The 15,467-nt window shown below is 42.4% G+C and overlaps 1 protein-coding gene across 1 annotated transcript in view; it reads left to right on the top strand.

Moving 5' to 3' along the window:
* Window positions 1-1,209: 1,209 nt before the first annotated feature.
* The window catches only part of LOC125024061, a 45,017-nt gene continuing 30,759 nt past the window's right edge, over window positions 1,210-15,467 (top strand). The window contains exons 1-2 of the mRNA XM_047611716.1: window positions 1,210-3,320; window positions 8,596-8,627. Of these exons, the coding sequence (XP_047467672.1) occupies window positions 1,590-3,320; window positions 8,596-8,627 (1,763 nt within the window). The 5' untranslated portion in view covers window positions 1,210-1,589. The remainder of the gene's footprint in view (window positions 3,321-8,595; window positions 8,628-15,467) is intronic.

Genomic DNA, 15,467 nt, shown 5'->3' on the forward strand with positions numbered 1-15,467 from the left:
GTAGCGTCACACTGTTCATTCACAGTCGGGCAGTCCCTTTCCAGCTTGGTTGAGTACCCGCCTTTGTGTCGTAATCAGACCTGCACAGTTTGAGGGAACACTTACAGAGGGACACTTGAAATGAACAAATGGAAAGCAGAACAAAGAATAAAACCAGTGTTTTTATTGATGTTGTTGTTTTTTTTTGTCACAGTCATGTTGCTAAGCTTAAACATACATTTTTAGAAAAATATACAGTATACGGAGGTCGACATCAACCTACGCTCTTTTCTTCTATTATGAAACTTTGTTGTAGATTGTTATATTGGTATAAATTATAATTCTTTGTATCTGAATGTCATCATTACAAAATGGTATTAAGATGGTGCTTGGTGTATCACACAACTTCTACTTAAAGATCTAAAGCTTTTCAAATCAAATTGAACCATAGTGGGTTTAACATCAGAAATAAAAACGAATCATTGAAAAGATAAATATATATCTGAGAGGATTTCAATTTATCACAGCTACAAAGATGTAACTCAATTAACAAATAACTGGTTTTCAGCATGGATTGAATTGGTTTGATTTTAATATGATTTGGTGGTTATGCAAGACTGCTTAGGACGATATTGGTGTCCCATAGCTAGAGCCTACATGGTCACATATGCATGTTTATCAGAGCTGGACTAGGAGGCTTTCTCTGTTGGTTTGTTAAAGGTTATTGTGTCATTTTCCTTAGCTTTAACTCGTGTTTAATTGTAATCCTGTACACAATATGTTGACTAACCTAATGCACATTTTTAATAAACTGTTTGGTTGACTTTTTATGTTGTGGGAAGCAAGCTGTTGTGCTTTGTAGTTCTACCAATGTGTATTATCCTTTCAATTTGAGAGCTAAGGCTGCTCATAAGAGGTTTAGAGGCCTGCTATTTATACAAGGTAACATCTGTTGGAGAGCCTCCTTTTCATCTGACCAAGAGGCAACAGATGCTACCTCAGCAGTGTACCACACTCCCAGAGAGATGCTCTCTCTTCAGATGAAATAGATTGCACAAGCGACAAATTAATTTGATCAAGTGTGTCTTGAAGGGCAGGTTAAAGTTAATCAATGTAAGGCTTGTTCATTTCTGCAACACGGTTTAACTAACACATCAACAAACCTCAAAAAATACCACATGTGACCAATCAATCTTTGGCCACTTTGCTTGCCTGCTGCACACAAAGCAGATTTCACGTGGTACCAGTGGTCAATATCTCTGACCTGGATACCCAGCTGCTGTCCAACGCCATCCATGTCAATACGCAATTCATTACAGTTGATGCCCACAGACAAACCACTGGTGATGTAGCTGTTGATCCATAATGCTATTTTAAAAAGGAAAAAATAGAATTGACAATGTCAGTATATGAATTGTAATGATTTGGTTAACATCCAAATGACTACCAGATTCTAGCCTCTTTTGGATGTCATTGAGTACTAAGCTGGACCAGTGAAAGTATGTCACTCTGCAACAGCTTGGGTGCACTGTTGGAGGCCAGGACAACTAGGGCAGACAATTGAAATTGGGCAAAGCCAGAGGATAGAAAGTCATTGGATTGAGTCTGACATGGTTCACTTGTGTGTTTCCATTTCAGATGGTGGGCTCAGGCTTGAGTCCGTACAAAAAGGATCACCAAAGTGTGGGCGAAGTAGTGGAAAGAAGGCAATAGGAATGGCTACTTTGCGACGACAACCAAGATCCAGAACAGGCTCAAATCGTCAGGATCGTGGCTCCTGTTCTTCCACCGCTTCTTGCCCTGTTTTCTCTGGACCTTACAGCGACCAAGAGGAGGACCCTCCAGTGCGTCGCCAATCTTCTCCGTTACTCAAAGGCTCCGTCTCTAATCTTCAAAGCACCACTAGTCCCAGTTCCAGGGGTTCCCTGTCCAGCCTGCAGGGGTTTGTTCCCCGCCTCCCAGGATCTCTGTTAAGCCTCCAAGGATCTCTGTCCAGCCTCCAGAGTTCTTTACCAAACCTAAGGGGATCATTCTCTCGGTTTAAAAGGCGGTCACTCGGTAGTCTGGACAACTCCAGCCCCAGTCCAAGTGATCGGAGTACAAGTCCCAGCCTACAGAGTGGGAACGGCAGCTCTAGTGATGATGATGGCAGTTGGGATACAAACAGCTGGAGCTCAGGGGCTACTTGCCTGCTACGAACTCCTGTTAAACAAGACAGCAAGGAGAGCTCAAAGGAATCAAGTGGAAAAAATGACTCTGCTAACCAGGCGTCCGCTGCTGCCAAGGCTGAGGATGAAATCATTTACCAAAATCTTATCTTCTCACGCCCTGCTGCTGTGGCTGAATGCACTCCTGAGAGACCCTGCACAGTGCTAAGAAAAGACACAGGAACCCAGAGTGAGTCCTCATCTTGCCTGAACAAGAATGCTCCTTCAGCCTCATCCCATCAGGAGGATGAAACAACAGACGACAAGCGCAAGTTCTCACAGTTTCTGAATGAGGTGACTTGCAGGGTGTTAAAAACCAATGGTGGTCCTCCTCAGCAGCAGTCTATTCTCCGACATCGCTACCAACCTTCTCCTCAACCACCGCCGACGTCAACCCCTTCACACCCACCGACGCACTCGGTCCCAACTAACACATCGACATCAGCATCAAACTCGTGGTACAGCCCGACCAGCTTAAACCTTCAGACCATCAAGGAGTACGAGAAGGACATCATGAGCTCCATCCACCAGTGGAGCAAGACATTACCTAGCTGTAAGATCTTAGAGCCTGGGGATGTGTTGACGAAAGTAAAAGGGGAAAGTCATTCACACCCAGAGCACAATCTAGAGCTATGTACAAAAGTCCAGGCGCAGCCGTCCACAGGGAGACTTTATCTAGAGACAGACATTGACAGAGTGAGGCAGCTTGATGAACTGGTAGCTAATGGCACCCTCGGGAAAGAGAGGAATGAGAAAAAGCTGGAGAAAGGAATGGAGAGAGGGACGGAGCGGGAAAGCAGGATTCTATGGGACAGAAATGGAGGCCTGACAATGGAGAAAGGGAAGGAGAGGGAGAAGAGAAAAGAGAGCGCTTGGGAAAGAGACAAAGGGGCCGAAAAGGGGAAGGAGAAGGATAAAGAGAGAGAAAAGCACTGCTGGGAGAAGGACAGAATGACAGAACGAGGGAGGGAGAAGGAGAAGGAGAAGAAAGTGGTAATACCCAGTTATGAGATCCCTGCTCCTCAAATGGCCTCAAGCGGACGGAGTAACCCCTGCCCTGTTTTCAGCTGGCCAGAGGGATTTCCCAGAATGTCCTATAGGTCTACCTCACTGCCCAGACCTGTTAATATCACTGTGAGTAAACCGCTACATTTGTGTGTTGGTTTAAACAATTCAAAATTCCTTTTCTTCTTCTATCTTGTGTTATGCATGTATTCTGATATCTCTTTTTGAGATTTCTGCCTTTATACCGGTATAATGGAGGTACAATTGAAAAACGTACAATAATTCCAATTTGAACTGTGGTAAAAAAATAAAATAAAAACCTGCATTCCACTAAATGAAAAATATTTCCATTAATTTTGTTTCTTGTTTTTCAAGTATTTGTGGATAAGTAGTCACTAATACAGAAATGAAAGGTTTTTAGAGGAGAAAGGGTAAGGTAATGGAATGCAGGAGGGCATTTAAATCAGACATTGCGGTTCACAGTCAGCCTCTGAAATGCCTTAACTGCAAGGGCACTGCAGCAATGTCTGTTTTTAGATTTGATGCCAACACTTTGCATGGCTGCCACAATGACCTAGACAAACTGGAGCTTGACCAACAAAACATGCAAAACGGAGGAGCGTGCTGTTGTCCGAAGAACTTTTGCTGAATTTCAGATGAGGGTCAAAACTCTACTTGGAAAACTGAAGAACAGAATGACAGGGTTACTTAAGGTTTTGCCACCAACCAGAAATGGTGCTGTGGCCGAAGTATGGCATTTGGTCAAGTCATGGACAATTATTATTTGGAGTTCGAACTCAAATTGAATGGTCATATATTGGTCTCTAGGCGCTCTTTATTTGGACTCTATAGTATATCGGCACTGGTCATAAATTGTTTTGTGTGCAACTGGGGCTCATGACCAGAAATATAAAAAAGAATCACTATTCTTTCGTAGAAAGTAGCCCCAGTTAACATCTAGTTTGACTACTGCTGTGTATGAACAGGATTTCATTGGCAATTTAATCAAGTACGCAAACTACCACTTAGTCTCAGTTAATATACTTTAAGCTGTCATCCTCTGCTTTCAACATGACATGTTTGAGAACACATATTCTAAATTATGCTTCTCTGATCCTGAGAACATGTAGCAGGGTTGCATCAATAAGCACCACACCTACCAAAACAAACTTTTTTTTGCTCTGGTTTTCCTTGCCGTTGTTTCGAGAATTTCTCCGTAGAGGTCGAGCCATTGCAAAATCGCATCTAGCTGTAGAAAGGCTGTAGCACATATCCCAGGTCTATGCACGGTGATGTTTCTCTCCTACAGAACTCGGCCAATAAAAGACGAAGAGGTGGAGCATGGGCAGCAACCCTGCGCACTGTATACAAACATACAATACGGATTACAGTCCATAATCCTTTTTAGCTCATTGTAGTGGCGAAGTAATATTATTGCCCTTGCCACCCAACAAGGGTCAATATCTGACAGTAGTCATGTCTGAGCACCGTCACAAGCCTGTAGTCCACCATTGTTGTTGTTATGAGACATCGGGGGCTAGAGGGGCAAGGCGATGACATCATCGTGTTCGTATCAGGCGTCCACATGAATGAAAAAAAGAATCCGCACAGGTTCCATATTGGTCTTTTCCACCCTGGATTCAAGAAGGTAAATGTGCAAGTTTCACCCAAAATCGTATTTGTGTAAATGTGGTCTTAAATGCTACATGCTTAAACTGCAGCATTTGACATTTAACACACCAGACCAGAATGTGGAGTACAAATACACACCATGTGTAGTTTAATGGCTTTTACCACCATAGAGGAAATTGTTATCCCCTTCTCTTTAATATGTAGAATTGTGAAGATAATTGCTGTTCATAAATCAATCTAAGAAATTATATTAGACAGGAACATACGCTCTCTCTGCAGCCTTGTGTCATGTTTCCTCATCATGCAGTAAGAGCTGATGTAGACTGCTGGAAACGAGGAGCCAATGAATAAGATTACACAAGCCTCTGATGATTTCACTCAGCCTTTATTCAAGGCTTCGTTATAGAGAATTGCATCACACGCTTCTTTGTTGGCTGCCTGTTACTCTTCTCAGTCCTATTAGATGTGAATCATTTATGTTTGGTGTTTTGCTTAATTGCATCTGACACATCACCCACTTCCCACACGAAACAAAATCAGCAAACACGATTATTCATTAACGAGATGTGAATGGGGAGTCTGAATTATTCTGTCCTGTACATGCACAGGGATGGAGCGCATGAGTAGACGATATCCTTGTTCACCCTTGTTCTTTTCAAACTCCAAATCACTGCGAGACCTGCAGCTTGAATGAATCCTTTCTCAGCGGATGTGCATTTTCATGGCCAGGATGTTCTCAGAGAACTTCTACAATTAATGTCTATATTGCTTCTCATTCAAATGCATTAGCATCTTCCTCCACTTCAAACATTCAACAGAGGGAAAGCACAGGGAAAGTATCACCCCAATTGGCATGTGATATTAAAAATGCATCCTGTTTGTTTACTGTTTATTTACTCAAAGCAAAAAGGAGAAAGATGGCTTGGGTCTGAAAAACATTTTGGTATCCTGCTTGGCTGCCTGTGTGAAGGTACCTAATACATAAATAATTTAAACACATTCCTCCACCTTTTTTTTGTTGTGCTTTTGAGCCTCAGGCTAAGAAATGTCATTCAGTCCCGTGGCCTCTCACAGCCGGCTGCACTGCTGTACTAATACTCTGCCTCCGACTGAGTGGACTTTGACCAATGCACATGAAGCAAGGAGATATTTGGGGTGAAGCTTCCTGACTGGAATTTATTCATGATGTCAGCTCCCTAGCAACTGTTCAGCCGAAGAGTGGGTGTACGTATTAAAAGGAATACATTTGCCGTCGAGACCTTAAACTGCTGCTTTTCGCAAAATTACCAACTTGCGAGAGGGTCACTGGGCAAAGGGGGGAAGGAGTCTCCTTTGAGGCAGTAAGGAAAGAAAGGACTCTGCACTCTGGAACACAATGTTGTATCCATATACTGATCAGGCATAACATTATGACCACCTTCCTAATATTGTGATGGTCTCCCTCTCAGAGAATAGACATGGGCCTGTGATGTCTGGCATTATCACAACATGGACAATGTTATTTACTTCTTCTACTGTGAGTGGTTTTAATGTTGTGGCTGATTGGTGTATAATGTATATTGCAAATTCAAACTAGAGGTGCCTAAGTCTGTAACAAAATACCAGTAAGCTTATGATACTGTGCCTTGCAGTAAGATGAGATCTTTAATATTAATTTAGTGTAATTGAGTTTAAAGACTCCTTCCTACTTTTGTTACATATAAAGTAAATTAAAACTTAACTGATGCACGGCAGTAATGCACCAACAGTGCAAGTAATGCAGGTTGAAATGACACACCCCCAAACTATGTTGGAAGCAAACGGGCTCAGAGCATATGCCTTGGGAAACACAGTAGAGGAGCAGCAACTAGTGTGTGTACTTAAAATGCAAATGCTGCATGAGCCATTGCACAATGCTATAAATGCCGTCTTCCCATGTTACGGGATGTGTGTGAATGCGTTGGCGTTTGTTTTCTCTCCATCAGCGCAGAGTAAATGCACGCATGGCCTCTACTGAATGATTTGTATGTTAACATAGGAACGGCACACTCAGCCAGTCATAATGAAAACTACTTTGCACAGCGGAAAGGCAATTCTAAAATATGAATGAAGGGAATGCAGAGAAAATGATGTACACAAATCAGAAATGGAGTTTGACATCATGGGGGATAAGGATTATAATTTTGTAGCAACGGTATTTATTTATTTATTTATTTCATTTTTATAATAACAAATCTTATGCCAAGTGAAAATGTGACAAGAACTGACAGAGAATTATGGGCTAAATATTTATGCGTCATGCTGTGTGTTGTTGTCCCGTCTACAATCTCAACAATCTCTCTTGAACTTAACCTTTTCTGTTTTCATTTTAAACGAAACACAAACATCTTACAGTCATCAGAGTGGCTGATTATTATTCAGCGACGCCTTCCAGAAATGCCCACGCACTAACCCCCCCACCCTCCCCTCCTCTCTCCAGGCTTGCCCTCTCCTCACAGAGGGATGCTGGGATGGAGGGATGGACGGAGGGGATTACTGAGCGTTGTCTCATTCAGTAGCAGTAGTATGAGTCATCCTGCTGCTGCTGCTGCTGTATCATTCGCACTGTTTGTAACACCCACACAACACTGGCAAACGCAGCATGCACGGCCGCAAAACACACACTGCACTCCTACAAACCCGTGTGTCGGAGCTGCGTACCTGTGACATTCATTATACCTTGCTGAATTCTCACCAATAAATCCTGAGGCCGTCTGAAGCATGCGAGAAACAAAAACACCTGCGAGCCGCAAGCCAGCCTCCTGCAGCACAGTCTGACTTCATGGCCTCTGTGAACCTCATGATAGGAATTTGTCTCTGTGTACGCTCTTCCGTGTTGACTCCAGCCAAGGGACTGCACTGGGTAATTGGTTCTGCACCAAAGAATTAAGTCAAAGAGAAAATGTTACCGGTAAATCCTCTCAGGAAATTTCCTGCCATGCATAATGCATATGTAACAAACAAACGTGCGCAAACAAGAACCTGTCCTCTCATTCATCTCCGTTTGCAGGTTCACATGTATGAAGGCATGAAAAATCAAGGAGGGCGCAACAATTATCTGTTTACCTTAAATCACATTTGATTTGCTAACTGACCTAGGTTGGTGTGTTTACTGGACAGTTCATTAGACAAGATCGCTATAAAAAATTATAACACGTCACACGTCAGCCTTTCACAGTTTAAGATGTGATATGTGTGGTGCCTCTTTGCTAAGATAAGCGGGTGCCGAGCGAGCTTCACGTTTACCTTGAAGGCATGAATCTTTTATTCAAAGTCTTGTCAAGAAACCAAAGAAGTGCATTTTTCCAAAGTTCGATCAATTTTTTTTTCTTTTTTTAAATCAACTTTTAGTTTCTTTACATTTGGGTTCCATTTTTTCTGTCATTCATTCCTGGCTGTTTCTCTTCAAACAACTCCAGTACGTGAGTCTGCCTCTCACCCCTTGGGCCCTCTCCCTCCGTTTCTGCAGCACGCAGCATTTTTCTTTTAGACTGTTAATCTGTCATTTCTTGCTCTGCCCCCTTCCCCTCTTTCACTTAACGCTCCCGCCACTGATGTGCGTGCACGGAGAGGGAGAAATAATGGATATATTTGTTTGCTGAGACACAGCCACTCGGAGAGCTCGTTAAACACCTGATAAGAGGCACTCCACAGCATGCGGCGGCAGCAGCGGCGCCAGATAAATCTGCTTGATAAATATATCTAATCATTTCACCTTTTCTTTTTTCTTTTTTTTTCCTTCCCTTCGTGCCAGGAATCTGATGGAGAGATGCAGCATGACACGAGGTTAGCCACTTTTACTTTTACCCCTCCTGGCAGTGACACTTCCACCGCACCTCTCCTCCTCCTCTTTCTCTCTCCGCGTCTATCCCTCCTCCTTCTCTCCATCACTCGCATAGCCCCTCCTCTTCCCACACCTCCTCCTGCTCCATTCAACCCTCAGCTCCCTCTCTCATCTTCTCTCCCTCTCTCTCCCTCTCCCCTCTCTCTCTCTGCCTACCAGCCTGTCTCCAGTCAGAATTAGCGGAGCCTTTTTCTAAATGCATGCCGCTCTGAGGGGATGAACTGGCACATGAATGTAGTGATCTTATCTGCTGAAAATGAGGCGAAAAGCAAATAAACGGTAAGGCGAGAAAAAGCGGAGAAGTGCATGTTTGGTGTCGCTAGCTGCTCTGAAACACTTGCTTTGGCACACTTGTTAAAATAATGATTGTTCTGAGTGCTCTCCTGTAGCTGCTGTGCCTTTCGGTCCATGTGTTACGTAGACTGGGTGCTTTGACACAGAAGGGTTGGTTAAGTCTGCAGGGCATTCAACAGTGCAGCATGTTTGGAGAATGGGAATACACGTTGTGCAGCGTGCTTGAGTAAACTGAAGCTTTTGTTACTGTAACTCACTGCAGCAGAGGAAGTGAGGCAGCTGGAGACTGTTTTGATTTAGTTGAAGGGAATCTGATCTCTCCCTGTATTATATATCTCTCTCTCAGTCGAATGAGACCTTGTTGGGGCTTTTTTTTTTTTTTTCATCAGCGTGAGAATAACAAAATGTTTTCTGAGCACTCAATTAACTCTCATGTTCATTCAGTAGGCAAGATGATGCCACAGAGGGGTAATTATGGCTGCATCATAAGAAAGAAAGTTGTTGTCATTACACCAAACTCCTCATCTCCGCACAGATTGCGAGAAAGAGGAGGGAGAAGCCGGGAATGTCGTTTCACCTAACGAGCTGAGGGAAGACACGTGATTGCTTTGGATTTTAGGGAGTAAATCGCCGAAGTGCTCCTTCAGGTGCTGCCTTTTAGTGGCTCTTCCAATCAGCACAACGTGATCATATAACATGCAGAAGTTAATTGCTCTCACCTCCTGTCTTTGCCTCCAAGTGGTGAGGAAACACCAATTTTGGACATGAGCTTCCTGGGAACGTAATTAAAGCAAACAGCACCTCGGATAAGGTGCCGTCCAGGGGGAAACTTTGGGTCTTTGAAGTGAGTTTCAAACTTCCTGTACGGTGGGAAGAGCTTTAATTAATCGTGCGAAAAACATAAAAAGAAAGAAAAAAAAAAGGATAGCGAACAATGTGTGCTAACCCTTTCGGCAACTTGTAATTAATGTATCACTGTTTGAAAAATGGCACAAACAGCCTCACTCCAGTACTGGACATGGACCAGCAGGAAGGGCAGCTTTACATTTATTCAACATCCCTTTGCAAAAATACTAAAATTTGAATTTTGATCTATAATTCATCCTGTTAAAAAGTTATCACTTTGATTATACAACTAAAATAAAATCAGGAAGGCTTTTTTTTTTTAAATGTCTAAACACTTTAACGAATCCAACAATGAGACTTAATAAGTGTTGAAGGCTGTCCAAACAAACCATCAGCTCCCACAGAAGCCCACCGTGCACTGTTCCCCCCGCCCCCTCTCTCTCCCCGGCTCTCTGAAACGATTCTTGTCATACTTAATAAGGCGAAGCTTATCACAGAGGGCAGTTTTCTTCTTTACTTGTAAGCTGAGTGGAATCAATGCCAGTGAAACTGAGATCACTCTGGACTGACAGAACCTTTCCCAAACTCTGTCTCCACACGCAGCGTGAGCAACTTGAAGAGCACACGTGAGAACGAGGCTATTAAGAGACTATTAGCCAAATGAAAGTATGTTTTTTAAGAAATTAATGACTTTTCAATTAAGGTTGATAATAAGCTGCTTCAGCAGGCCTCGCATTTTCCGTCTTGTACTTTCGGCTTCAAAGTGTCGTGTATAATAGATTGCTGTATAGCTGCTGTTCTTCGTTTATTTGTAGATTATTAATGTAGTCTTTATGAGGTGCCTTCACGGGGAGGAAATGCTGAAGTTTGCAAAAACTACAAAACAAATGTGAAACCAAAACAGAAAGCTGAGATGGTAAAACCCAAAGGAGGGTGTTATGTATTTAAAAAGGGAAAAATAACTAGTTACTGACAGATGAAAGTTCCTTCCTTGCATTTTCCATAAATGGCAACTAAATTCTTGATATTCCTGCACAGTTTTTTTTTTTAAAGAATTCACATTTCACCAGTATAAGAAGAGGGAATGTGTCTTTGGGTATGCAGGGCCACACAGCGTTGCAAAGCTGCTGAGGCTCCTTTTAAATAAACCAAGGACAGATAAGTGGTTAAAACTGTACAAACCACCAAAGAACGGTGGATAATAAAAAGTTGCATCACTCGCACCGCTCTTTTTCCTTTTAATTAGGCCTCTAGAAATGTTTCATCTTACCTTCATCAGCTGTATCTGCCCATGATCCACTTTGCCACCAGCATCAGCCCCTGGGAGACTGCTCCCACTAGCCGGCTTGGCTTCACTCAGACTTTGAGGAATATGCCTGAAGAGGCTGTGTTTGTTCGTCTCTCGTGCCTCCCTAAGCTAGGCACGCAGCTTCCGATAGCAGATGCTATCCGAAGCCTCCCTTCAGGTTAGCCTGGAGCAGTGTGTCGCCTCTCCACCCGCTCATTCTTCCGCCTAATTATTTCCAAGACAGGGATTTAAGCAGGAGCCATTTGTGAAGGTGGCCTGCTGTAGCATCTGGAGGTGGCTGATTAGGGATCTGCCTTGGAGCACTGTCAGTGGAAGGGTTAACTTTTGTCTTTTGAGTGTGCACATGTGTCCGTATTGTCTGATTTACACCCATGTGAATCACATGTCTAAGGCTTCTCTCTTCCACCTCACCACCCTCATCCCTCCCTGGACCATTAGAGATACGCCTGTCTGCCACTAGCATTTCTACAGCACCGACAAAAACCAACAGGGCAGGGTCAGATGAGCAACATAAACCCCTCGAACACACACACAGTAGAAGTCGAGGCTCTTATAAGTCTATGTGCTGTATGTCTGAAGAGCTGAATGTGTGGCATTTTAATGTCACAGATAAAATCCTGAAGCTAAAGCTTCAACGTCAGAGTTTAACTTGAGCTTACTAGCCTGAATCAGTTTTAGCCGTTTTAGCTCTGATGAATTGTGTTTTGGTTGTTCTTGTTTATGCATTAGCTTCAGTCCTGCTCTCTCGTTCAGTGGTCTCATGGTTCAGAGGCTGCTCCTATTATATCAGCAATAATTTGTTGATACAGCCTCTGCCGTGCGTTGGGCTAAAGACAGAACCTCCAGCAGACAGGAGGCGTTTTGTCGAACGCATAAACACACAACACTCTTACGAGCTACATGTTGAACAAACTCTGCACCTACTGCACCCATTACACCTCAATAAGCACTTCATTGCACCCCGGAGGGCTGTGCACGCTGCTGTATGTTCAGCCTACATGCACACACTAACCCCTGGTCGCCTCCTGCGGTGTTATGCATGGTGGATTTCCAGATGTCCCTAGCTGGGCTGTGGTGATAAAGAGAAAAAGGCTCGAAGGTGAAAAGCACCGGCTTCTTTTTTTTCAAAGGAAAATATTTGCCATCACGGCCGTTTAAAGTGTTTGTGCTTTGCAGAGCTTAGCTGGGTTTACTGTACAACATTTGCTACAGGAGGGAAAGCAGTCCTTTATTGGGAGATTAACCGAGGAGTCGATTAAATTTGTCTGTGGCGGTGGTTTCTTTTATCAACAACAATATTGTTGATGTAGATCTGTGAGTCCAGTAGATGTTGGGAATTTTCTTTTTTCACCCATACACTGAAGTGTATCAGGCACGTCCTTAAAGAGGTTGTAATCTCTATTAATTAATTACTCATATGTCAAAGCTATAGCTCACCTGTTCCTGCGGAGAATGGTGCACTTTCCTGTGGGTTAGTGACAAAGTTTGCAGCTTACTAGTGAACATATAGGGACAGTGTAGCCCCTGCAACTTTGGATTTCGTGTGTTTAGATATGGAAAAAAAATAAATTGTATTATCAAAACGAGAACTTTTGGGATGTATTATGAATCAAAAATGGCTTAATTTTGGACATAAATAATGCATTAGTAGTAGTGCATTTTGGATATGAGCACCCCATGACACCAGCATGCTGATGTTTACAAGTTTACCTTGTCTGTCATTTTGTGTGTTAACAGGCGCTTCTGCAGCCCAGTATATTGCAGGGGTGTGATGCCTTGAATACTACTGAAGAATGAACAGAATCTAAAAATCTAAAATACCATATACACTAAAATACACTAGAGTTCAGACTATTAAAATACTTATATGTATGACAACAATCTGCGAGGCTATCACATCTTGTCCTCTGCCAGACTGAGAGCACAGGTATGTCACGACTGTGTTGTCGTGGCAACCTCAGTGAAGACTGAACTCATTCTCTTTCACAGAATTTCAACAATGGAGGATTCTTAACTTGGGGCTGTGGACAAAACACACATGTATTAACACAAATTGTGTGAATATACCCTTCAGTAGACCACCCTTTTTTTTTTTACTCTCCCTCTCTCTCTGCCTGACTATTGTTGCTTGTTGGGAGGGTTATGACGGGGTGAAGAGCACAATGAGCTGCTGGCCTGCAGCGCTGTGCAGCTCTAGAGCCATAATATTGCCTATTTATTGCAGGAAGCACAAACAGAAAGAAGGGCAGACAGAGAGGAGGCGTTCTGTCCATACATTCAGGAACAGCTATATGAAGCATTAAATCTTCATCAGCTTTGTTAATTTCACCTCTTTTAAGTCATTGTTGTTTTTATTACCATGCAGTTGCTGCAAAACTTTAAACAGATCGTGCAATTCTGCCTACGGCTGTGAAACAAATTAAATTTAGAGGAGCTTCACTTGTTTTTTTTGTTTTTTTTTGTTTTTTTTTTTTGATGAGAGGAAAAATCATTGTAATTGTAGGTGACATGAACTTTACTTGACCTGATGGATCTGAAGTCTATTACATTCTCCGAGTTGTTGCCCAGAAGCTCTTACAGCAAATTCATTTTTCGGTCAAGGTTTGTTTTCATGTTTAGTTGATCTTCAACAGGCGCGGAACATCTTTTGATTCTTCTCTCGTAAAGAAACGTACAAATTGTTAAGTCCTTTTTTTTTCTTCTTTTTTTAATATCAGATCTACAGTTGCCCAGTCTTCAAATCCTACCTCTTGTATCTACATCTTTTCTCGTTTTCACAGTCTTCTTCTGAATGAATCCGTGCTCAGAGGAATCCTTAAAAGCTTGTTGAATAGAAGTGGAATTGTTATTTCAAGCTCTTTTCCCTGGGGCCTCCTGTCTTTCCAGAAAACTTTCCTGTTAGATTGTAACTTTTAATGTTGATACTTGATAAAATTGTTGAGCTGCACAGAAAAAAAATAAATGAAATTGATGTTTTAGAGGAGTTCGTACTATTGACTGTACAAAGACTGCACATATAGTGACTGAAGCTATTTATGGGTGAGGCCTGGACCAAGAGTTCAGTGGTCTGAGGCAGAGTTCTGCATCTACCTGACATACCATATACATGGGACACACAAAATACTTATTTGAAGAGTCACAACTGCATGAATTCATCCAACTTAGAAGATTGTCACAGACCATTACATGACAACAGAAATGAACAGCTTGGGACAAGAATTGTTATAGCTCTATAGCTAATTTATTTCAACTATACATCGGAATTTAACTCACATGTTTAAATTGTTTCTAAGTCTCAAAGTTGTCTATCCGTTTTGAATGAAAGAGGTGCCATCTCAGGTTGTGAGCTTCCTAGACATCCTTAAATTAGCCAGGATTTAGGCAGATCAGGCACTGCCAAGATGGCAACAGCCAGTGCCAACCGCATTAAGCTCCAAGACTGCTTTTCAGGAATCCTGTGGGTTGCATCACACAGGCCTCGTCTATCTGCACTACCAGTCAAAAGTTTGGACACACTCACTGGATTGAATGAGAAGGTGTGTCCAATTTTTTTTTTTTGTATATATACAGTACAGTACGTGACTGCACTACAAACAAAATTCTGGCATTTCCTGCAGGACTCTTAGCATACAGTCAGCTTTTGGAGGTAGTCAGTTTGACACAACTGTGGTCAGTCTTACTGGGAGATGTACAAACGTACAATTTGCAAAACACTGAAAGCTGCAGGGGAAGAGCCACAGAGCTTAACTTCACAATCACAGTTATTAGTTAAACAACAGAAATCGTTATGAATTTTGGTTAAAAGGTAAATTATCTCCCTAAAAGGCTAGTGTGTGGAATTACAGAAGTTCTGTTAACGAAAATTCAATACAGTATCCCTAATTATGTGTGGTCATTTGTATATAATCACCTGTAGCCTTACAAAGGAAGTGGATCCTTTTTTGCAAAGCCCGCCATGTTATGACACCACATTTCAATGGTGGTCCCGGCAAACGAATCAAATGCTGGCTCTAGATACAGGATTCTCCTACATGCTTGGAAAGAGAAAGGGCAAGAAGGTGCAATAAGTTGCAATCTGCCATCTCACCATTAGATGCCACTAAATCGTATACACCGGTCCTTTAACCTTTGAATTAATTGCTGCTTTAACCTTTGAACTGAACACTGATTTCTTAAATGGAGCTTGCACAGCATTTGGGAAATCAACTTACGGTCAGAGAGCTGAGAAGAACACATTACTCCAGCAATTTAATATGACATGTCCACAGACCTGTGTGAATTGCTAGAGATTCTTCCCATTATGCAATTACAGCTGCATTTATCAGACCATACC

Source organism: Mugil cephalus, chromosome 17 (assembly GCF_022458985.1).
Source record: "Mugil cephalus isolate CIBA_MC_2020 chromosome 17, CIBA_Mcephalus_1.1, whole genome shotgun sequence".
NCBI lineage: Eukaryota > Metazoa > Chordata > Actinopteri > Mugiliformes > Mugilidae > Mugil > Mugil cephalus.